Raw genomic sequence first — 24588 nt, 5'->3', positions numbered from 1 at the left:
AAAGAAAAAGTGAATAATTTAGTTCTTCTTAAAGCCAGATTATTCAATAATTGAATATTTGAAAGAAATGTGCTTTTCTCAAGAATTTTGTGGCCATATGTAAAACTCTTAGATCCTTTTTCATAAAGTTTTATTTTTGTGTTAGCTTCAGCTAACTGGATTCAGTTCTATGATCACATTAAATAACCTTAACTGCTAGCAATGATGGAATTAATTGAGATCAAATTTATTGTTGTTCTTTCTGTGTTCTTAATTAATAACTAAATGTCAATTGATGAATAATTACCTTAACATGTATTACAGTGATTGATAACCTGTTTTTACACATTTATTATATATAAATATTACATACCTTATAAACACATTTTCTTTGTGGTGCTGGGGATTGAGTCAGGGCCTCACAAAGGCTAAGTCAGTGCTTTACAACTGAGCCATGTCCTCAACCTCTATGAATACATCTATATTTGTTATGTAAATAAAAGGATGAAGGAACATTAAAAGCCACAGGCTACAAATGCAAACCCCCAGAGTTGATCCTAGAAAGGTAGACACAAACCAAAGACCAAATATGCTTAGAGATTTGGGAGGCTTCCATGAAATACTGAGTCAGGGTGATAGAAAGAGGGATTTTTGCAGCCTGAAAACTGAAAAAAAAAAAACTGAAGTATTCCATTTATACATTCTCACACCTGATCTTCAGCCCATTTCACTGATAAGTTTACTGACATTTGCTCTGGCAGCTTAACTTTGGAACTTTTAAAGTTCTTTCTTTCCTGACTTCATGGTATGTTTTACTGATCTGCTTTAAAAAATTAATTTAAGTAATGTGTTCTCTGTAACATGACATTACATATTAATTTTATAATAACTCGACCCAGCTGCTCCCCCTTCCAACTTCTGACATTCTAAATCTGTGCTTTGAGCAATAGTTGCTCGTGGGCAAAAAATATGTGCCTTCTTAGTTTCCAGTCGCAGTATATTTCCTTTGCAAATCCTACAATTTATTAACTCTATGGCAGATTGACATAAACCATGTTCCAAAATAAACACAAAAAAAGACCTACATTACTATAATATCCAGGTTGAGAAGAACTACTATGAAAGCAAGCAAATTCTCATGAAAGATTGCCGTGGTACTCATGGGTCAGATGCATTGTGCTTAATCATCATGAGGCATGTCTGTCTCCGAGAAACTCCAGAATGGGGGGCTTTGGCATCATGAGGTGGGCAGCGATACCACACACCTAATGTCAAAAGGTGACTTCAAAATGAAGGTGTTGTTTTTCCCTAGTGACACATTTCAATGAAGAATGACACATCTAGTTTTATCTTTTGGAGGTAAAGAAAACTCCCCCATGTGGATCAATATAACTTGGTTTCCACGGGACTGCCATAAAATTTTGGCATAAACACTAACACGGTGGGAAATTTTCCATAAGCAATTATTCAAACCCATCTTAAGAGGGGACTGCTTTAAATACTAGGGAGGAGGGCTGGGCGTCTTTCCTTTCCTCCCCCTCCTTGATGCATGAGAATGATAGATGCTGACAGCACCTGAGGCTTACGAAGCACTTCACATTTATGGGACACTGTGCATACAAAGTGTTAGGTGCGGCTTTCTGATCTGCACTCAGATGACGAAGAAAGTAAGCCTAAAGAGCCTGAGATGCTCACAGCAGATGTCCACCAGGCCATTTCTAGAATATGCCCTGCAGTCTTTCCTCTTGGGCAGAAAGGAAAGCTCCTGGATGTCTTTAAAGGGGAATTCTGAAATTCTGGGATACCCTGGGCCATTCAGAGACAGTTACTGTTCTCTTTTCATGAGGTAATGCGGTCACTGGAAAGCCAGGACAACTGACACCACCAACAGGTCTTCTCTGGTCTCTTTCTAGTCAGGGAAAGTCTGTAGAAGACAGTCAACGTGGCAGGCGGAGAGACGCCTTTGAAAGACAGCAGAGACTTGCTCTAGGGTCCAGATTTCTTGGGTTTCCATTTGTTTCATATGATTACCATAAGATTTCTTAGATTGATAGCCTCTGTTTCCTTTGCCCTTCAACTCTTGAGTAAATACAAAGACATTAACATAAGAGCTTTCCTCACCTCCTCTGTGACTTACTAACACACATGAGAACGCGGGCCTGTCTCTGCTCAGCTGCAGCAGAAACTGCAGTACCACTCCAGCTTAAAACACGATGCACAGTGGAAAATAATTTGTAGATGAAACTGGCTTAAACTGGAACAAACCATATTTATATATATGATATCTATATATGTGTGTGTATATATATATATATATATATATATATCTTCTACTTATTAAAAAGTTTTATCAACAGAAAAGCAAATACCCAGATAATGAAAGAATAGCAAGTAAAAACATAACCAAACAAAATTACACCAAGATTATTACACATTACAGGTTGAGAATTCCTTATCTGAAATGCTTCAACAGGAAGCATTTGGCATGTTCCGTTCTTTTTTGGATTTTGGAATATTTGCACATACATGATTAGATATATTGGGGATGGGACCCAAGAATAAACACAGAATTCATTTGTTTATATGCACCTCATACACATGGCTTGAAACTAATTTTATGCAATGTTTTTAACAATTCTGTGCATGAAACCAAGTTTCACTGGAGAACTCTCCACTTGTGGCATCATATCGGGGTTTAAAGAATTTAGATTTTTTTAAGCATTTTGGATTTCAGATTTTTGGATGATGGATTTCGTTTTATAAACAATGACTTTTTTCCTGAGGGCATTCATAGTAGATTTAAAATTAGATTAAATTTATTTTTAAATTGAAAACACTGTTCCAAGTACAGAGCATGTCAACGGAAAGTATCAGTAATGCACAACAAAACATAGTTGGGCTCAAAGCCATATCATTGCTACCTGTACATTAAAAATCCTAAGACTCCAATAGTTCAGAAAATCATTTAGCAAGTACTGACAAATAGACTGCATCGTATTAGAAAGCTTCTGCACAGCTAAGGAAACGAGAGCGTGAGGAGAGAACCTAGAGAATGGAAGAAAAATCTTTGTCAGCCACTCTTCCAACCGAGAATTAATATCCAGAGAATTAATATAAAAACCTCAAAAAACTTAACACCACCAAACCAAACGCACAATCAACAAATGGCAAATGAACAGAGCAGACATTTCACAAAATAAGTACAAATGGCCAATAATTACACAAAAGTAGTGTTCAACAGAGGAATGCAAATTGAAACACATTGAGATTTTATCTCACTGCAGCCAGAACGGCCATCATCAAGAATATAAGAAAGAATACCTGCTGGAGAGGATGCAGGGCAAAAGGAACCCTTATACACTACCGATGGGGGTGCAAATGAGTACAGCCACTATGGAAATCAGGATGGGGTTCCTCAAAAAGCTAAAAATAGAACTGTCATGATCCAGCAATACCACTCCTGAGTATATCCTTGAGGGAATTAAAGTCACCATCTTATAGAGACACCTGCATACCCATGTTGATTCCAGTACAATTGACAACAGCTGAGTTACAGAATCAGCCTAGATGCCTGTCAACAGATGAATGGATCAATAAGTTGTGGGTATATATACACAAGGGAGTATTATGCAGCCATAAAGAAGAACAAAATCATGCCATTTGCAGGAAAATGGATGGAACTGACAATCATAAGGTTAAGCAAAATAAACCAGACTCAGAAAGATAAGTATTGTATATTTTCCTGCATATGTAGAATCTAGGGATGGGAGTGGAGAGACAATGTGAGAGTGGCTGGGAAATATTAGAGAGGAGAAGGGGGACCAAGGGAACAATGGAGGGTAATGGAAGAGTAGATCCATGTATGTTATTTGTATGTACAAATATGCCACCATGAAACCCATTATTCTATATAATCAAAATGCACTAATTAAATCATTACAGTCAAAAATTTTACTTGCAGGTCCACATTTTGTTTACATTTTAACTGCATGGTTTGGAATCAGAAACTATAAAAAGAAAAGGTACTTAAATTTTTTGTTTGGGGGAAGATAATTTCTACCTCTTTATTTAATGTTTATTTCCACCACTTTCTTTCCAATGAGTTTTAATAACATCTAAGCAGTAATTTGATATGGCAAAATGTTTTAAATGGCATGCAGCGTACAAAAACTTTCTAGAATTCTTGCATTGTAATGTTTTACAAATATAATTTGCTGCTTTCTTTCAACTGAACATATGCTTTCTTTCAACCTAAAGCATGTTTAAATGCAGAGTTCTAACAATTTTTTAGAGGAAGCATTTCATACATGGTCCAATCACTGCCATATGTATACATATATGCATGCTATGTTTCCAATACTACTTTTGAAAAGTAAATTGCTTCTCACTTCTGCTTTGCCTCATTTCACTCCAGCGAAAATACAGCAATATTTCATGGGCTGCCATAAGATTGCAAAGCAGAGACAGAAAAATGTGAAAGGTTAGGTCTCTGACAAAGTTAAAAAAAAAATAGAATATTCACCTCAATGGCTTGATGAACACTTGGATCTCACTAAACTTTCAATGCTCATAATTGTACATGTGATTTACGAGCATGTGAAACCAGAGGCTGCCCAGGCAGGGCTGGCCCTGCGGACCCTGCATCCTCCTCCAAATGCCCCTGAAATGGCTGGGCACCAGGACCACTGTCTCTCAAGAACCTCACCTCAATGGGCTCAGTCACCCGGACAATCAGCAGCTTTCAGCCTTATGTCCTCTCCTCCCCCGGTAAAAGGACCGACTAGATAGAGAAGGACAGGGGTCCGGTGACACTTGCTCCAATGACAGACAAGTCTTTCAGTTTTGTCTGCTGAGCTGTAAGCTGGGGGCTGCTGAGGGTGTGGCCCTCTCTGTCCTCTGACTACTCAACAGAACTAAGTGGCAGAGAGGTACGCTTGCTAGTTTCCTTCAGGGGCCACCCTGTAGGTGACAGATGCAGCAGGCTTGTCCTTTCTGCACACATGCACAGCTAAGGCTGACTTTCAGATGCTTGCTGATCGGAGGTTCTTGGGTAAGATTACACTAGAGTAACCCCTCAGGTCCTGGTGCTTCTTAAGAGGGTTTACAGATAGAACAGCAAACTTTGTATTTTAGGTGCAGGAACAATAATAATTTTGGAAACTAGATGAGCACCAGGTTCCAAAATGGAAAAAATAAATAAAGCAAAAACCAGAAAGAAATTACCGGATAAAGCAATTTCTCCATTAGAATTAACTGCTGAGATTTGTAAATTTCTTTTTTTAAAAACTTCTTATCAGTCACCTTCATGCTGCTGTGATTAACTCATTTTTTCACTCACACTGGACAAGTAGTATGTACAGGCCAAATAAATAACAAAAGGCATAGGACAAATAACAAATGGTGTCCAGCCATTTGTTCCCAATGGTCATGTCAGAAATAGGAACTGACTATAGATGAGGCAGAGGAAATGTGTCACATTGTTGTGTAGCTGACCCAAAGTCTTGGCTCAGTCTAAATCAGTGATTTTCAAATTAGCTACATAATGAGAATACGTGGGAAAGGTGTATGTCTGGGTGCCAGCCCCAGATAATCTGATTGAATTTGGGCACTGGAATTTGTGGAAGCTCCCAGTTTATTATAATAAGCAGCTATTTTTGAGAACCACTGGTGTATCATACCAAGACTTCAGGAAGAGGAAGCTGATTCTAGTACTTGCAGATGCTCAGATTCAAAATTCAGATACAAAATAAATTGAAAGATTTTAAATGACCATGTATCATAGATTTTTCTCCAAGAAATAGAACAACTTTTGAATTTTCCCCCTTTGGGATTAAAGCATCACACACACACACACACACACACACACACAAATGAAGACTATAGTGTTCACTTACTAGTCTGATACTTGGGCCATTCTTAGGTGTCAGTATTAGCAATTAGTTTGTTCAGTGCACTGCCATCAAAAATCTATCGAATCACTACATGTTTCTAAAACACATTCTGACTTACTCTTGAGTCAGACACAGTGAAATGAATCTGAGTTAATTTTTGTGTGTACATATATGAATACACCACAGTGAATCCCACCATCGTGAACATCCACAAGAATGGGGTCCTAATTAGAATAAGATATATTCCATGCTTGTATAATTATATCAAAATGAATTCTACTGTCATGTTGAACTAAAAAGAACCAATAGAAAAAAAAAAGGAGTCAGATATTTAGTTTGAACTTTGCAGGTTTGCGGCTAACTTTTGCCATGTGAGCTACAGGCAGGTAAGGCCCCAGGAAACTACAGTCACCTCTATTTTAGGCGGCACAGTCTTGCTATTGAATAAAGCATTATATATTTTTAACTTCAGTCAGGACCCATGCAGGAAGAGTTGTCCAAGCTCTTTAGTGATCAGCTCTTTGCAGATGGCAATCCTCTCAAGCAGTTTTAAGAACTGGGGCTGGAGAAGTTTAAGATCAACCAAGTTTAGCTCCTTGCTACAAAAATGATCTACCTATTCCATATGACAGAAATTGCTGTTGAGGCATTTTATGTATGTTGTGTGTGTGTGTGTGTGTGTTTGTCGTATTGGGGATTCAACTTGGGGCACTCTACCACTGAGTTACATCCCCAGCCACACCCTCATTTTAAACAAATTTTTGAGACGGGGTCTTGACAGGTTGGCCAGGCTGGTCTTCGAACTTACAATCCTCCTGCCTCAGCTTCCCAAGGTGTTGGAATAAAGGCCTGTACCACTGCACCTGGCGCTGTCCATTCTTCTTCTTCTTCGTTTTTTTAAATATTTTTAGTTGTAGGTGGACATAATCCCTTTATTTTATTTATTTATATATAGTGCTGAGGATCAAACCCAGTGCCTTACACATGCCAGGCAAGCGCTCCACCACTGAGCCACAACCCCAGCTCCACGCTGTCCATTCTTAATCAACAATTAATTGACAAAGCATTCCATCATAGCCAGTACCAGTGTTCAGAAACTCTTACAATTAAGAATTCCTCTTTAAGTCTGATTTAATTTACTCCTACTGATCATTAATTAATATCACTCTTGGGGGGATATTCACTGTGGTTTGTATATTTTCATTTCAAAATATGCAGAACAGGCTTAGGACGTAGCATTGATTCTGTGATCTGAATATTGCAATCAATAATTTGGCTTATGAAATAGCTTAATGTACTCTCTTTGGATTTTAAAACTAAAAGATTAGAGAAGAAGTATGAAACTTCTTTGCATTATCTATGTAAAATAATTGTTGAAAAAACACAAAATACTTCCATGAACATGTTAACTATTCATATATCAAAGAAGCCTGAAATATCACTGTGAAATAGTCAAGAAATTGTTTTCACTAACAAGCCTCCACAGGGTATAAGATCAAAATCAGTAGTGGCATCAACCTCTGATCAACTCATGAGTGTATTGGCATCTGCCCCTTCACACTGCACACTTAACTCTTCCAATCTAGAATTCCTCAAAGAGCAAGATAAAGGACACATTCAGCATGACCTGCTTTATCAGCATGTGGCCTGTGATTCACTATACACACTCAAACGTCTGCACAACAAATTCTTACTGATCACATTTGTGCCAAACAGCGAGAATTTAAAATATTGTGCTTTAAAAATATGACATATCAGTTCTATAGAATAATGGATTTTAAAGTTTATGTTAAGCCCCAGAAGCCTGGAGCTCTTCTGGCAAAGGGGATGCCAAAGTCTATAATATTTCTTGCCAAGGTTTGGCCAAGTTCTGCAGAATTCCCAGGGGCCCCCAATGCAAACATACTGCAGAGCCGTGGCACTGTTACGATCTGGCTTCTACAGTTTTATTGCATGATGAAATGTTTCCACATCAGAACAGAATATCCCAGTGAATCTTTCATTCAGTATCCTAATGAATGGGTGTAAATTGAAATAGAGGGACTCCAAAGTAACCCTAATATAAAAGGCAGCTCAGGTAGTTAAACTGAAGTATAAATAAGAATATTAGTTTTATTACTCCTTAAACAACATTTTCCAGGATTCTGAGCCCTTTTTACATCTCCATTTTATCATAGATATCTAAGACCAATATTTTTAATCAATTAGTATTTGAAAACTATACATTAGTCTCCCAAATACTGGAAAATATATTTTAAAGCAAATTAGCAGGTGTATTATGGTATGTATCTTTCAACTCAGTAATCATCTTTCTATAAACACACATTAAGAGAGTCATTCATCAATCAGGTTAAATAATAGGTATGAGAGTGATAATGGTATTTACAAAAGTAAAAAAAAATACTGGAGTCATTCTAAATGTCTCTAAAAGGTTTTAAAAAATAAGTTTTTAAGAAAAGTTTTCAACCTGGGAAAGATCTCAAGACATATTGTTAAATAAAAAAGAGTGGTTAAAAGGATATATACAGTGTATGAGTGTACCTTTTTCCTGCTTCCTAGCCAAGACTTTGTTGTTTGTATGCATAATAGCTGCCATTCTGACTGGAGTGAGATGAAATCTTAGAGTGGTTTTGATTAGCATTTCTCTAATTGCTAATGATGATGAACATTTTTTCATGTATATGTTGACAGATTGTACATCATCTTCTGAGAAGTATCTCTCCAGGTCCTTGGCCCGTTTATTGATTGGGTTATTTGTTTTTTTGGCTTTTAGCTTTTTGAATTCTTTATGTACTCTAGTGATTAGTGCTCTATCTGATGTGTGAGGGATGAAGATTTGCTCCCAAGATATAGGCTCTTAATTAATGATGGTGAATGTGATCATTATTATCCAAAGTTCATGTATGAAGACACGAATTGGTGTGAATATACTATGTATACAACCAGAGATATGAAAAATTGTGCTCTACACATGTAATAAGAATTATAATGCATTCTGCTATCATATATAAATAAAAAATAAATACTTTCCATAAAAAAAGATATACACATATGCACAAAGGTGTATATGTTCATACGTGGGATTTCATTTTAATTTTATTTGAAAGTTGCCTAGGAAAAAAAGGTAAAACAAAACCAAAAACAAATAAAAAACCCCAATAAAACAAAACATCCCTAAAAGCACATTCCTTGTCTGTTTTTACATTTACTAACATGGACCTCAATTATCTTTGTAGAAAGAAAATAATTCCTTTAATTTAAAATCAGAAGAAAGTCTATCAAATGTTAATAGTGGTTTTCTTTAATCGACATGATTATGGAAAATGTTTTAAAAAATATTTTCTCCATTTTTCTTTTACAGAGAGCACATTCATTTCCATAGGGAGAAACAACGTACAGCTAGTGAGTAAGGCCCATGTTGAGGCGTCTGAATTTTCACCCATTAGAACCACCGGCAGTGAGTTATCAAGACACATTTCAAAAGGGATTTTACAAACCCCAATGTGCAAAATACTAATGCTTCATTTTGATTATCTGCTGTGAATTGCAATGAAAATTTTATTGGGTGTAAGTTGAAACCATTGAATTAAAAAGATTTTCCAAATGATCTGTGTGTGTTGATACCCAAGTCCTTTTCCATAAAAGGCATATTTTCTATGCAGCATGCTTGGTGGTACCCTCACACCATGAGCTTGAGATTGGGTGGTCCCAATTATATGGCATTATTGCCTGTATTCTAGTTGACTTTTTTTTTTTAATGTGGTAGGTATTGAATACATTTCAGGGATATATCATACTTTTTTTCTAACTTGTCTCTTCTGGTTTTGATGGTGGTATATTTGAGTAGAGAATAACAGAGCAAGAAGGAATCTATTTTATATAAATAGAAAAAAAAAGCCATCCTCCTTTGGTGTTTTTGTTTGTTTTTTTTCAGTTAAGAAGTGCACGGTGGCACACACCTGTAATCACAGCGCCTCAGGAGGCTGAGGCAGGAGGACTGTGTGAGTTCAAAGCCAGCCTCAGCAACTGCGACGCACTAAGGATCTCAGTGAGATCCTGTCTCTGAATAATATACAAAATAGGGCTGGGGATGTGGCTCAGTGGTTGAGTGTCCCTGAGCTCAATCTCCGTACCAGAAAAAAAAAAGAATGAAAGAAATGGAAAAGATAATAAGTTCTCCTAAAAACATACTGTTATTATGTTTCATTCTAAACTCATCATGAGCTGTTAGTGTATCTTCATTTTGGAATGCCATAATTTTCTTTATAGTTTCCTACTGCTAATATTGTACTGTGTTACTCATGGGAAACAAACCTGACCAAGTTTTATTCATATATTCAGATTATTTAACATGAGAATTCAAAGTACAGAAGTGAGAAAGAAGTAGTCGCACTGATATATCATATAGGTGTCTAATTATAGATAAAAATATTTGACTTACCTGTAAAACCATTGCACAAGGAAGTGACAGTATAAAAAGCATTTTGATGACAGACTCAAAAATACATACAATAAAAAACAATTATTGGTAATAGCCAAAATAACCAAAAGATCTCTGTTTTAACTAGCAAGTGCTGATATATAATCGTACTGTTATATCCATTAAACAATATTTAAACAAACACTTTATAAAGCCAAAAATAATTTTAAAAGGGAAAATTACAAAGAATGTCAAAATACCAATCTGATTGCATTCTTCACAGTCAGCAAGTAACATAAAAATGTCACGCCATTACCCCTTCAGCTGTCATAATTACTGTTCCCTTATGTTGCCTAGTTGTTTTCTCCTTCAAATTTCTTTCTTTTATTACAAAGAATCACCTTCAATGACGAAGATAACACTAAAATAAAATCAACATAGCCAGAGCAAAGATAAATAAATTGAAAAAGCCAACCTTTATTCCACTTTGAACAAGTTTGTGAATGTCCAAATAAGGCTCCTTGAATATTTCTCCTTCGGGGGTGAGAATCTTCACATAACCTTCTTTTTCCAGAATGAAGAGGCGGTGGGAGCCATCCCCACTGTGCAGGGCGCCCACAGGCTGCCGCAGCCCGCTCACAACCTCCTGAACGCAGAAGCAGTTGTGTTTGTGCTTTCTAAACAAATGAAAGAAACCCAGTGAGCTTCTCTTGAGATGAAGCACCAAAGGAGTAATCTCAGCATCCTTTCCAAACTTTATTTCCTCTAGAAATCAGTGCTTTGGAGAATCAGGAAGGGCTGCTAACCCGAGATTCAGAATATGATTCTTTCAGATCTTTTCCATGGAAAACGATCAAACAGAGTTCTGTCAGAAAGTAAAAGTGAGAATCCAAACACATATGCATTTTAAATTTTCATAAGCTCATTATCTCATCTGTCAGTGACTATACTTGAAATCAGCCTTTACTCTGAATGATGGAATCTTATAAGAAGGCACTCAGAGAGAAAGTTCTATGATCTATATGTAAAAGTCCGATTTGCTCATAATTGTGCTGAATAGGTACACAGGACTATAAGTGAACAATCATAAAATTCAAGTTTAAAACTATACCCATAAAATTCACGAGTCATAGAGAAGCCACGCTCATAACACAGGATTAATAATCTTAAGTATTTAAGCTATGATTTTAGAGAAGTAAACTACCCAAAAGGGGGGAAAAATAGCATCTGGAGGACATATCTGCTGAATATAGGAAGCACAGACAGTTGTGTTACTGTCAAAGACATAAGATTTAGGACTGGGGTGTAGCTCAGTGGTAGAGCCCTTGCTGAGTGTGTGCAAGGCCCTGGGCTCCAAACCTATCACCTCAAAGACCAAAAAAAAAAAAAAAAGAAAGAAAGAAAAAAATCTCATAATATTTGTCACTTTTGTGTGGGGGCAGTACTGGGGATTTAACTCAGGGGCACTCAACCACTAAGCTACATCCCCAGCCCTGTATTTTATTTACAGACAGGGTCTCACTGAGTTGCTTAGGGCCTCACTAAGTTGCTGAAGATGGCTTTGAACTTGAGATCCTCCTGCCTCAGCCTCCCAAGCCACTGGGATTATAGGTGTGCGCTACCACACCTGGCTGTCACTTTTTTTTTTTTTTTTAAGATTATAAAGAACATTTGTCTATGGACCTGCTTATCTCTTCCACTTTGTCATATTCTTCCATCTGGTCCAAGTAGTTAGATGCTGGTCCCCTGACTTGTTTTCTTGGAAAATCTGGAAAGCACAACCCACCATCTTTTCTTGCATAGTAAAAGCAAAACTCATCCGCCGTTGTTTGAAGAAAACCTTAAAGCAATGCAAAAAACCACATTAGAAACATTTAGAGTCATAGTAAAACCACCTCATTGGAAAGAGGTGACAATGGAAAAGAGACTTTTTCAACACTATGTCAATATTCTAAGGGGGGAAAAAACTAGATTAAAATAACAGAAAAGGGAAAAAATCAGAGGACGTTTGGGATTCACATTTCTTCTTTAACTAAAATTATCAATTTCATGACATACATGTAATACAAACCCAGTATTAATCTTTTAGTGCATTGATTCTTTTCATATTTCCTCACTGATCATGACATAATCATAAGCTCTTTTCAAATAGCAGGTGTCTATTTCTTGCACTTCACTTAACAGATTATACTGATAGTTTTGCAATATAAAAATTATAAAAATTATCCCTTCTATCTTCTCAAGCAGAAAAGTTGACACCAGTAAGCCAAAAGAAAAATACAAAACAGCCTTATTTAATAGGATGTAAAAGATATTTTTTCTTTTCTTACATATTAAGAATTTTATCAAATAAATACAGCTATCTTAGAATATGAAAGAAAAAGACTTTGTAATCAGAAGAAAAAAAACAACAAGAGTTTTACATTACTTTTTCAATTTGAGTTTATAAGGTATTGGCTTTTTGTGCATATTAACAAAACTCACTTTTGTATTCTGATAAGTTCTTCTTTCAAAATATGATGTTACCAGAGTCAGCACAGACCAGAATCTGTAGTTACCAGTAGTCCTATATTGCTTCTTCTGGTCTCCTACTTTATCATCTTAAAAGTTTAGATTTTTATCTAATGAATTAAATTATTGTGCTCTCTATTATTTGGTGATAAATACACCAAGTAACATAGCTGAAATTTAGGAATTTTATAACAAATTCAGGTTTACAAGGTTTCTAAGAACAAGATTCTGGGGTCAACCAAGTAAGGCTCACCAATGGAGCAGGAAAGACACTACAAGTTTATTTCCTATGAGCTTGATTAGAATGTCAGGGTCCTAGTTGTTTAAAGTCTGAAACACATTTTTACCTAACTTTTGGATGAAATGTGTTACTTTTCAATATCTGAGAGACAGTCTTCCAGATTGATTTCCTCCTAGACTATGGGGAAGGGTCTTGCGTTTGGGCACCAGGCAACTAGAGCAGATGTCCTTGAGAATATGTATGCCTATGGCAGAGGACACAGAGATTGAAGTTCTGGCAGCTAGATGGGTGCTCCCTAGGAGGGACAAGCGCCTGGAAGATTTTCTTTGAAAAAAATCAAGGATTAAAAACTGGGGATCCCAGAGGCTTGGGAGGTTGAGGCAGGAGGATCACAAGTTCAAAGATAGCCTCAACCTAAGAAACCTTGTCTCAAAAACAAAAACAACAACAAAAATGGGCTGGGAATGTGGCTCAGTGGTTAAGTGCCCCTGGGTTCAATCTTCAATCCCTGGTACAAACAAACAACAATAAAACTTGGGAAAGGAAGGAAGGCAGCCATACATTAATTCATCTTCAGCAATTCACTGTTTGCCAAAGATTTATATTTTTCCTGATCTCATCCTTTAATGGCTAAGCACACAGATGAAAACTTCCTAATAGTGGCAAACAAGTCTCTTTGAGCAAAAATGAGAAGGAAAACAGAATTGCTAAATTCAACTCTCTGTACTGTTTGGGGCTGAATCTTACTTTGAAGAGAGAGACATACACACACCTTTGAAGTATATACTATCAGGCAGCAAGATCTTCATGCCAATATGCACACAGGAAGACTGTCAGGCAATGAATCTGTTTACAACTGAATTTGAAAAAATTTGTTTTAATGTGATGTTTGCCTGTAAGGTCACAGAAAAAAATTTTAAATTCAATTTGGAAGAAAATTTAAGTTTGCTTCAAAAAAAGAAATTTGTATATTCTAGCATTACAAGCTGCAAACCAATATCATTTCAAGGGGAAGTTAATGGACCATTCATTCCATTTTATAAGGACTTCTTAGCTGGGGACAAATGGGAGGAAATGAGAAATCATTTTCAAATGGAATATCTTAAGATTAATAAGTGCATGTTTATAAACACTGTTACCACAGAAGTACTATGCTATCTTTGCAAATTAAAAAAAAAATACAGAATATAGCCACACATTTTTCCTAGCTTCTTACAAAATCTATTCTTACAAAATTTATTCACATTTGTTCACAGCTCAGAAGACTTTATATAAAAAAATGGGCAGTGTTTTTACAATCATGATATATTAGTATCTAATCCTTTTAAATTAATACTTTCCTTTAAATTACCTGATTTTGCTGTGGGCAATGATGAAATTGACACATTTGTTGTGAACAGCCCAAAAGGACTTGGTCTCAGGGCTTTGGTTAACACTTATTGCAAGGGAAGGTTTAATCCACCCTTTGGTTTGGAAGAATACACTAATGAACTTTCACTGAAGGTGCATGCTTAGCACATCCTGGTCATCTTGACAAGGTTAGGTCTGCTGATGATGGATGTATAGTGAGTATCAAACAGCTGCACCTTTGAAATCCTAATTACTTATTGAGTCTCCTGGGCCAGTAGCCATTCTCCTGGATTGGGAGTCCAGTCCTGCTATGCTACAGAACACCCTAGAAAATACTGATCTGTAACAAATACCCGCTGTGGGCAGTCTGGGCTCTATCTCTATTCTCAGAGAAGTTCTTATTCCTTGTCGTAGGTATACTCATTGTGAAAAGGAAAAAGGAGAAAAGAGCTCCTGATCCCTTGGCAGAAGGCCTGCACTTAGGGACATTTTCTGGTAGAAGCCGTAGGTTTTGAGGTAGCCATCCATTTCCTCCAGTTTGCGCTTGGGATAATAAGACCCATGCGAAAACAGCTGAGAAAATTGGGAGTGGCTGTGGGATGGACTCAAACTCTTGACCTTGGCCTGATTAGCAACAGGATTAAACTAGCTGAACTGACTGAGTACAGATCTTTGACAACACAGTGCCCTACTGCTGAGGAGACCAAGAGTGACAAGAATCACCGTGATACCAGGTGCACAGAGAAGCAAGGCCCACTGGTTCCTTGGTACGCCTCTCAGAGTGCACGATGCAGTCGTTTGGTGAACAGCAAAGCATCCCATGTGCTTGTGCAGGCAAGTAAAAAGACCCGAGGGGTTGGACAGAGGGCTCCTGCGGTTTTTGAATGCAATGTTGAAATTTCTAGAAATTTAAAGAATTTACCTCTCTGAGAAAATTAACAACTGGAGAACATTATGATTACTATAACTCTAGTGTATGAGCATTTCTATTGCTTTTTAATTTCTTTTTCCATTTGGGGGAAAACAAGAAAACCATGACTATTTCTGAATTTAAATTTCTAGAAATGATCTGTCTTTCAGGTTATACGAATACTCTAAGATGACCATACTTTTTTTTTTTTTAAATCATTCTTTCTAGATATTCATAACAGTAGAGTGTATTCTCACACATTCTTGAAGAAGAAAGGCAAAGGGTTAGCTCATGGACACGGGTTTCCTTGTATACTCGGCAACACAGGGAAAATGAAGATGCTTCTGAAGTTACTTTCTCTCTCCTGGTCCCTTTCAGTATTTTCTTTCATTTAGCAAGATCCACCTTCCTTTTCAAGTTTTTGATTTGTAAGAATCAAAACTTGAAGTCACTGGTGAGAACAGCTGAGATATGTTGACTAGTCTTTTATAAATAAGAAACCCAAAGTAGCTGTTTTCCACAATTATGGACTTCAGAGAAATGCAAACCCATATTATTCAACAGACATAAGAAGGTGAAACTAATACAAACTTGCTCTCACAACCATTTCTGAAAAATGAGTGCTCTAGAAGTCTACAGACACTTCTGTGCTGGCCGCAGGGGCTGAGGGGAGGATTTCTACCTTATTCATGTCTCTTTAGGAAATGGTAACCTGTGTGTCAAGGGTCAGTCTGACTAACAAATTAATTAGCATAAGTAACCCAAAGGGTGTGTCATTACAACTCTCTTTGGGGACAAATATTAAATGATGTTCAGCATGTGATATGGGAAGGGGAAGTCCCCTCTGCTTGCTGCTGAAGTCTTCTAGAGTCTCTGGAAAGCACCCTTACAGCTCCATCCACCTCGAAAGTGGAGCTTTCATCTGGTTATCTTTCAAGGCAGCCTGGGTGGCCACCAAAAGCACTTGACATCTTGATGCACTTCAGCAGTTTTACATATACACAAACTTTGTAGAAAAATAAATTTGTCATTCGTCACCACATATGTTGATCTGGGGAGTGAGGTGCTTGCAATTCTCAAATGCTAAAATAACTTTAAATATATAAAGACCCCCACAGACAAGTCCACAACTCCACCATTGCTGTATTTATCTATAATAGATAAAGGTAAATAAAGATGCCAAGTGTTCATAACACTTTCAGCTTAGTTGAAGGCCAACCTTTAAGATTTGGCAGTTTGCAGCTAACCTTTATGGTTTCTAATCTGTTATCAGCTCTCTGCAGGCCATCTAGACACCCATGACCTGTTTGCTTCGGAGAATGATAAGGAGGAAGAAACAGCTGGTTTAAGGGAAGTCTTAGAAACATGACTCTAAGTTTATAAAGACAATAATATTTTCTCATAGAATGGGTTTAGGTACATGCTATGCTAAAGTTAAAACAAGTAACCAGTCAAAATACTTTAGGTTATTAAGAGAAATCTATTAAAAATACAAAAATCTGCACTTCTCTAGGCCAGAAAAAAATGTAAAAATGTATATAGCAGTTTAAAAAGTTCTCCAAGTGCATCCTATAGTTCTTAAGGCTTATCTTTTCTTTAACTACCATTTAGTTTTATAAACAGCTAACTTCAGTAGTTTTGTTTGTGTGTGATTTGGCCTAACTAAACAGAGTCTGTCTCATTAAATTCTTTTCTTCCTCTTTGTTGATCCTTCCAATGAAAGCAACAACAACCCAAGCTGACAAACTCTGGATGATTAACATATTCAATGCCCAGGAATCTCTGTTTATTAGAGTCTTGTGATAACTATGTACTTTCCCATTCTAATGACTTTGAATGAGGCATGTGACTTCTCCTGAGGGCTTGGTTTCCATCATCTGTCTAATAGAGAGGACTCCACTGTCCCCACCAACTTTAGGAGTTTCGGGGCAGCAAATTAGCCTTTTATGGAGTGCTTTGTAAGATGTTACTTGTTAGGGTTCCCAGTCATATTTTATTTAAAGGAATATCTTAAAAGTCAGTAGGCATTCTCCAATCATCTATTAGTTTTGTAGAACAGGTTGACTTCGATATTAACAATGGAAGGTAAAGAAATATGTATGAAGCTGGGGGTGTAGCTTAGCAATAGAACATGTGCTTAGCATGCACAATGTCCTGGGTTCCATCCCTAATATCAAAAGAATAATAAGACAGAAAAAGAAATCTATACTACCAATCCAACACATATAGAGATTACCACCTGTATTATGAGTTTAATTAGAAATGTAAAACATTTCAGCAAGACCAGTACACTATCTGTAGACTTTAGAAATTACAACAGTAGAAATTATAATACTTCTTTTTGTAGAAATAAAACTTAGAACTTTGGAAGGGTTCTTTTAAAAATAAAATAGGTATTTTGAAAGGCAAGATGCATTTTACAACTTGTTAACAGGTTTTTTAGAACAGGCATCTAACAAGGAAAATTTGCAATGGTTCATTTAACTTTTTCTTGTCTTTTTACCTGGAATATGGCCTCGGCAAGTATAAAAGAATTCTTTGCAATAGTCTTTGCAGAGCAGGGGAAGTACTAGATCTCTTTCCAAGACTTCTCTTTCAGGTGAGTGAAACAGGCTCTGAGAATGTGGAGAGCAAAGTGCACATTTGATTTCCTCCAGTAGCTTCCCACATTCTGTGTTGTTGGTCACAGAAAATATCTGAAAGCCATAAATCAGAAACAAATGATGTGAAGTTAGGTTTGGTCACGTTTTTCTTGCAATTATGTAAGCAGATAAGCCTAATTCAGCCAGTGAAGTTTTCTGAAAAGAGTTCCTGGGTCATAATCCAGGATGCCTTTATAAGGATATGAGCTGTCTCTGGAGTGGGTTGGGGGAAACAGAAGTCAGGGATCATAAAAGGGATCATCAAAGTCTATGACTCTGTCTTTCAGGTGTGAAGAATTAGAAGACAATTACATTTAGACTGTTGAATGCTTTAGCGCCTTTTTCTGCCTCAAAGTGATATTTCATGTTCTGCCATTGAATGATATTTCCCTTAAAAAGTCCCAAATACCTTTATGCAACTGCACACAAAGCCTAATTTTTAAAAACATGGCTCATTTGTGTCTTAGGTGAAAATCTATTTCATTCTTGAAATTCCCAATATGATATTATAGTAAATGTGCTCAGATGACATTTTTAAAAATTTCTACTAATTTTCAATCTAAAGACTACCTAGGGAAAGTTTTCTAAACTGCCTTTCATGTTCTATAAAAATACCCGAAGCTGAATCAAACAGGTTTAAGACCAATTTTTATTATTCATTATATCTTAGCCAGGAAAAACTTTCTAACTAACTCCTCAGGTATGCTATATGCATGAATAAACACAAGAGTTTAATGAAAGTGCTTTTGTATAACATGCATTTTAATGAAACAAGGCATACTTTTATTATTATTTTTAAGATGATACACCTTTTATTTCAATAAAACTGATTTCAAACTTATTGATCCATAGAGGTTAGTAATTTGTAGAGAGAAGAGACTTGGTATTTCATGCTAACATTAAAAAGCTGGTATCAGGAGCACCTTTAATAAACACTGAAGACAATATCAGCACAGCATTTGAGACAAGAAATGCAAAGCTGTCCAAATCAAGCATTTTTCCATATTAAAAAAATGCGAATAAATTTCATACGTTTCCCCAATTCATTCAATTGCCTTTCTATTATTTCTTTAGAACTATGCACTCAAATTAATGTTTCAAACTCTAGATCATTGTTTAAAGCAAACAGTTCATTCATAAATTGAGCTTCTAATTTGAAAAAATCATATGGCCACTATATTTTAGGATTATGACATCATAGGTGATCATGAAATGCCTGATGTAGAGGAACAAGGTAACAAAAGAAATACAAGCATGCTGACATTTAGGCATGCAGTATTTAAAAGTCCAATAGAAGTTACCCTATTTCAGGTAAAAAAAAAATATGATATGCTGTAACTATATACAATATTCAGAAAAGTTATTCTTAATCACAATGATATTTACATTTTTAATTTTATCAATTTATTTAAATGACAATTGCTTAAATGGTTAAAGTTTTCTAAAGGGAAACATACACCAGACACTTAGAATTTGCATTCCAAGAATGTTTTAAATGTCTTTTATTGTCCATACTCTGGCGGACCTCACCAGATCTATTCTATATTAATTGTGCTCAGCTTGGTTTTGCTTGTTTATCATCTAGCAGTGCACTAAGAAGAAAACAACTGCAAGATGCTGAAGTCACCTTTTTTACTGGATGAAAAACTGGATTGTAATTACTCTTGGTTTTATGAAGAATATGAATGCTTCCCTTTTTTTTATAGTTGAAACAAAATGATCCCCAAATACTCTCCTAGAGGCTATCCAAGAAGAGCTTGATTTTAAGTGTCTAAAGAATTTTGTCTTTCCAATTTTTGGAATGTGTCCTGGCCACAAGATCCCTCTTCAAAAGTTGCAGAAATAGGATTCAATAAATTATCTGAAATCGAGTATAATATTATTCTTTTTAAAGTTTCATGCTGTTCCGGCCCAGCAGGATGGTAACATTTTGCTCTGTGTGAGGTCTGCAGTGTAAATACCTATTTGAAGATAGATAGAGCCATCATTCTGGCTTGGGTTTCAATGAACATTGCAATAGTCTTACTGAAGTCAATTAAACTGACTCTGCCAAAGCCACTACTCTGGTTTAGACAGATGAGTACTGGTGTGGGTATGGTAGGGTGATTTTTTTTTTCTTTTCCTTTTTTATTTATTTTTGCCTATATATCTATGTTCATCCAGGTCCTTAACTTTCTGACAATACAATCCATCTTCAGAAGAAATTTAAGCTAATTTCCTGTTTCAATTTTTTAAAGCCATATACAAAACCATCTAATTTATAGTGGTTTAAACTGAATATACTTTGGAAGAAATCATGTTAAAACTTTGATACATTATTGCAGCATGCCCAGTAATGAGTGTGGCTGTGACTGGCTAATTTGTAACATCTGGCAGGTCATCCTTTTAATCTTGGGCCACATGAAAGTGAAATCCATATAAGAAAGTTAAGATAACTCCTGGAATACAGGGTCGAGTGTGGCCTACAACTATAGCTTATCAACAAACAGTAAAACGGTGACAGAGACCTTCTGTATTTCTCCTTATTTATCAAGTAACTAAACAAAGAGGGTAAAAAAGACACCCACGTGGGTTCCAGAAAAGGACAAAAGGAGAAAATAATGACAGTATATTAAAATGTCTCCTTAAGATCACTTGGTACACAAAAAGTTATGTCTAAAAATCATATGCCTACAAGGTTGTTCAGCTGTTCCATAGAACACTTGCCTCTCTGGACTATATTGCTGGATTATGTCATTAAAGAGTTCAGTTTCAATTTTAGGCTAATATGTAAATAGATCATTGTACTAAGGCAGCTGTTAAAGGGACCCCAGGATGAGTTATTTGTTTAGTTGGATGTGTTCAACAATAGCCTTTGTCCCTGAAAGAGCCAGAGCAAACAAATGATTGTAAAAGGGCACACTTGAAAACAATTACTTTTCACCCATTCCTTGACAGCTTTGGCTGTGAAACCACCCAAGGTAGAGAGAGCTTCTGTGCCTCTGTGGCTACAAGTTAAGTTTTAGAAATGGGGGCAACTCATTTGGTCCGGGTTTAATTTGGCTAATGGAAATTAGATCTTTTTAGCATGTTGTATTTAGGAACTGCAAAAATATTCCTGAGACAATATAACTTCCTAAATTTTGGCAGTACTTATTTGAAAGGCAGTTTACAACCTCATTACAATACATGACGTTATTATAGTGTACAGGAATTAAAATACAAAAACACAGTATCATGGCTAAGGAAATGAACTCAATGCTAGTTCATTAAAGAAAAACTGTTAGTGTAGAAACTAGATTTAATTTCAGAGCTAAGCATGTTTAATATTCCTATCTAGTTTCTTACTATCTATTTGTCAAAGAAATTTTTTTCCCTTAGGAAAAAAGCTACTACTGTAGTTTCTTGAAAAGCTGCAGAAATCTTTCCTGGGGAAATATATTTTTTTTCTTTCCTAAACAAAAAAGGGCCCTTTCAAATAGCCATCATCTCTCCTGTATACACATTATGAAATAAGACCCTAACATATATTATAATCCAGGAAGGCTTATGGGGGAAAAAGGAAACACTGAAGTTTATTATAAAATAACATGTTTTGAAAACTATTAAAATTTGAGAACTAACATAGGTCAAGAATGCATATGCATAGCTATATCAAATCTCTGGTTTGAACAATTTGAGTACTGTTGGTTTATAAACCACTTGTAATGGAACCAGCAAAGACCAGTGTGCCCAATTTAATAATTCAGACACATTTTCCAAATGAGTAGGGGTTTGTTGAAGATTGGGAGCTTGAGAGGAAGAAAGGAATGTGGATAGCTAACGTGGCAGATTGCTTCCTAAAGGACGATTTCTTTAAAAAAAAATTTATACAGCTTCTCTTAAGGGTTGTAATTCCCCTAGTCCCTCCTCCCCTCCCCTTCACTCCACTATATTTAGTTAAGAACAGAGTTTTCATTCCACTGTGTTCCTGGGAGAAGTCAATATTGCAGGGGTCTCTACATCATCTGTATACTCATGGGCACAGATTGCACACAGGGACACTTAATGGCAAATGTTTCTAAACCTTTCTTTGAGTTTCTGGTTCCTTGGGGCTTCTGGTAAAACCTTTAAGATAATCTGAATGTAGCTGTTTTGCAACTTAATTCAATTATAACACTGGAGCTTAATGACATTGTTTTGAATAAAATGCTGGAATATCTGTTCCCTGAATCTCAGACTACTGCTGCATATGGTAAGAATAAAGAGTGAGTTGCAGCTGAAAACCTGCAGCAAGACACTTCTCACTCATCTGGGAATAGAAGGAGTTGGACAAATGCTCCCTCAAAAGGCATGAACATTTGGACAGAGCCGGGGACTGAAAGAGAATGATGTTCTCTAGTTTCACCCATTAGTGAACCAACTAACAAATACAATGGTGTTGTTGTTATTCTTTTGCCATAAGCAACAGGACTCTGTGTGTGGGCAGCAGTTTAGTGGGGAGGAGGATAAGTCGACCCCTTTTTGTCCTATTGATTTTTTCCTATTTGCATGACTTGAGCAAATTAAATGATGCAATATGGCTTTTTGTTACAAAACAAAGTGAGAGATACCACCCAGACACATATGTTGATTCGTAGGAGCTGTTTACATGAGAATAGAGTGAAATCTACCGTGAACTGAGCATAAAAATTAGATTCAGCCTGGGTAATTTTTTTTTTTTTTTAATGCCTGGGCCAGCAAGACTGAAGCACAAGTTTTCCAAGAGTCTCTCAGACCTTGACAACTGCAGTGTTGTAACAGAGGAATTCTTAATTAAACCTAAAATGGGGAACGGGAGGGGGAGCAAAGACACCTGATTGTTTATTTCACGTGCAGTGATTGTTAATGACGTGATCCAGCAGTCTGTACAGTACACAGCACACATTACTGCATCCCAAGGCAGGAAAGAGATTGCAAACTCAAAAATAAGCATGGCTTTGCACTCGACCGACACTATGTTCCTATTTGGTTACTTTTATCAACATAAGGGAATCATAAACACCATCGCCCCTAAAACAAGTTCCTAGAGGTCTTCCTAGACGACTCACCACCACGGCAAGCCTGAATATATAAGGTTACAAAATGACAGAGAATCGTCTCAGTTTTATGTGATACGACCCAGCAGCAAAATCACTCGCCAGTTTTTCGGGTTCTCCACCGGAGGTATTAGGAGTTCCTTTCCGCTGGCTTAACTATTGTAATGCAAGACACCCCCCCCTCTGACGGGGCTGAGGATCATAAACCAACCCATGCTTCAACATCCTTTACGATTCAATCCTCCCTCTAACAGAGCACGTGGAGAAAACTGCACAAATCTTTTTCCCTAGAAAAATAAACCGGAAACCACAGCCACCTTAATTTACAGTTTCACCGCAGCCAATACCCGATTTGATCCAAAATACACTGTTAATCGCGATTCTTTTAAAATATTTACCCGGCACGGGATGAGGGTACCACAGAAGCGTCTCTTTTCTGAGACAGACAAGTTTGCACAGCATCCCGACCGCGGGCTCTGGGGGCGGGAGAGCTATCTGCGCACCCCAGAGGATCACACAACGGAATCACGTTAGCGCTTTAAACAAGTTATCAGCAGAACTCCCCGAACAAGTTTTGCACTTCTTACAGCGACCAGCATCGCCAGAGCCACAGGGAACCCCACCCAGCCTTATGCCAAGTTCGCATCCGTGAGGCGGGCGAGTCCCTACCTTGTTCTCCAGGCGCCCCAGCCCCGGGCTGTCACTCCGCAAGCAGCAGGACAGCCGAGGGTAGAAGCCACCGCACAGCATCTCTCCCCCATTCAGCAGCTCCAGCTGGGACATCATCCGCCTGTCTCTCCTTTTCAGGCGCTTCGGGGGGTTCCCATTCAGGCACCTTCTCCTCCTGGCTCCGCTCCCGTCGCTCCTTTCCCCAAACTTAGCATCTCCTTCAAAGAAGCCCAGAGCTACGGCCAGCAGTAGCAGCTTAAAGGAGAGCATCTTCAGCATCGTCTGCCGTGAGCGGCAGGGGCTGGGCGCGCGAGGGTGGGGGGTAACGCCACTGCCCAGCAGAGGCACTAGGGCGCAGCTCCAGGAGGAGGCTACGGGGCGGCGGGACACTGGAGAGGCTGAGGAAAGTGGCCGGGGCGAAAATACGTAAAGCGATGCAACTTTGCAAAAAAGAAAAGTCGAGGCGACGGGTCCAATGCCTCAGGGAAACCGGAGGAGCGAGATAAAGTTGTGCAGATGACACCGTTTGCGGCTGTGCCAGTGTCAGTTGGGTTAGGGGCTTTCCGCTGCAGCTGGGACGTGGGAGGAGAAGGAGTTGGAAAAGGAGGAGGAAGAAGAGGAGACGGCCACAGAAGTTCACTTGTCCCTGTAACGGGAGTTGTTTAGGTGAGACAGTAGCAGGAACAGAAACGTCGGCGGTGGCGGCGGGGCAGGCGGAGGCAGGGCCAGCGCTGGGCTCTAGATGATGCTGAGGTCTCCTCTGCCGGCGGCTGCAGCTTCTCACACAGCCTCTCATGTTTCGCTCCCTCTTTTCTTCTTCTTTTTAACTAGCGCGCGGGGAGGTGCTGCCACCGCGCGCCCCTTGACGTCACCACTTCTCGCGCGCCCCCGCCCGGGTGGGGGAGAGGGGAGGGGGCGGCCCCGGGGCGAGCGAGTCCC

General features: G+C 37.8%; 1 protein-coding gene across 2 annotated transcripts in view; it reads right to left on the bottom strand.

Moving 5' to 3' along the window:
• LOC107141239 (hedgehog interacting protein) overlaps positions 1-24115 on the bottom strand; it is a 101295-nt gene extending 77180 nt beyond the window's left edge. Inside the window, exons 1-4 of one of the 2 annotated variants that reach the window (XM_015484442.2) lie at positions 23650-24115; positions 17806-17998; positions 11974-12130; positions 10766-10967 (exon numbers count right to left, since the gene is read on the bottom strand). In XM_015484442.2, the coding sequence (XP_015339928.1) occupies positions 10766-10967; positions 11974-12130; positions 17806-17998; positions 23650-23928 (831 nt within the window). In that variant the 5' untranslated portion in view covers positions 23929-24115. Of the gene's footprint in view, positions 1-10765; positions 10968-11973; positions 12131-13814; positions 13867-17805; positions 17999-23649 lie in introns of those variants that run through there. The other variant, XM_048813465.1, reaches the window with a different exon arrangement.
• Positions 24116-24588: the final 473 nt, after the last annotated feature.

The sequence above is a fragment of the Marmota marmota genome, unplaced genomic scaffold (genome assembly GCF_001458135.2).
Source record: "Marmota marmota marmota unplaced genomic scaffold, marMar, whole genome shotgun sequence".
In the NCBI taxonomy this organism is placed as follows: Eukaryota; Metazoa; Chordata; class Mammalia; order Rodentia; family Sciuridae; genus Marmota; species Marmota marmota.
Note: the sequence above shows the minus strand (reverse complement) of the source record. Positions and strands in the feature narration are given on the sequence as shown.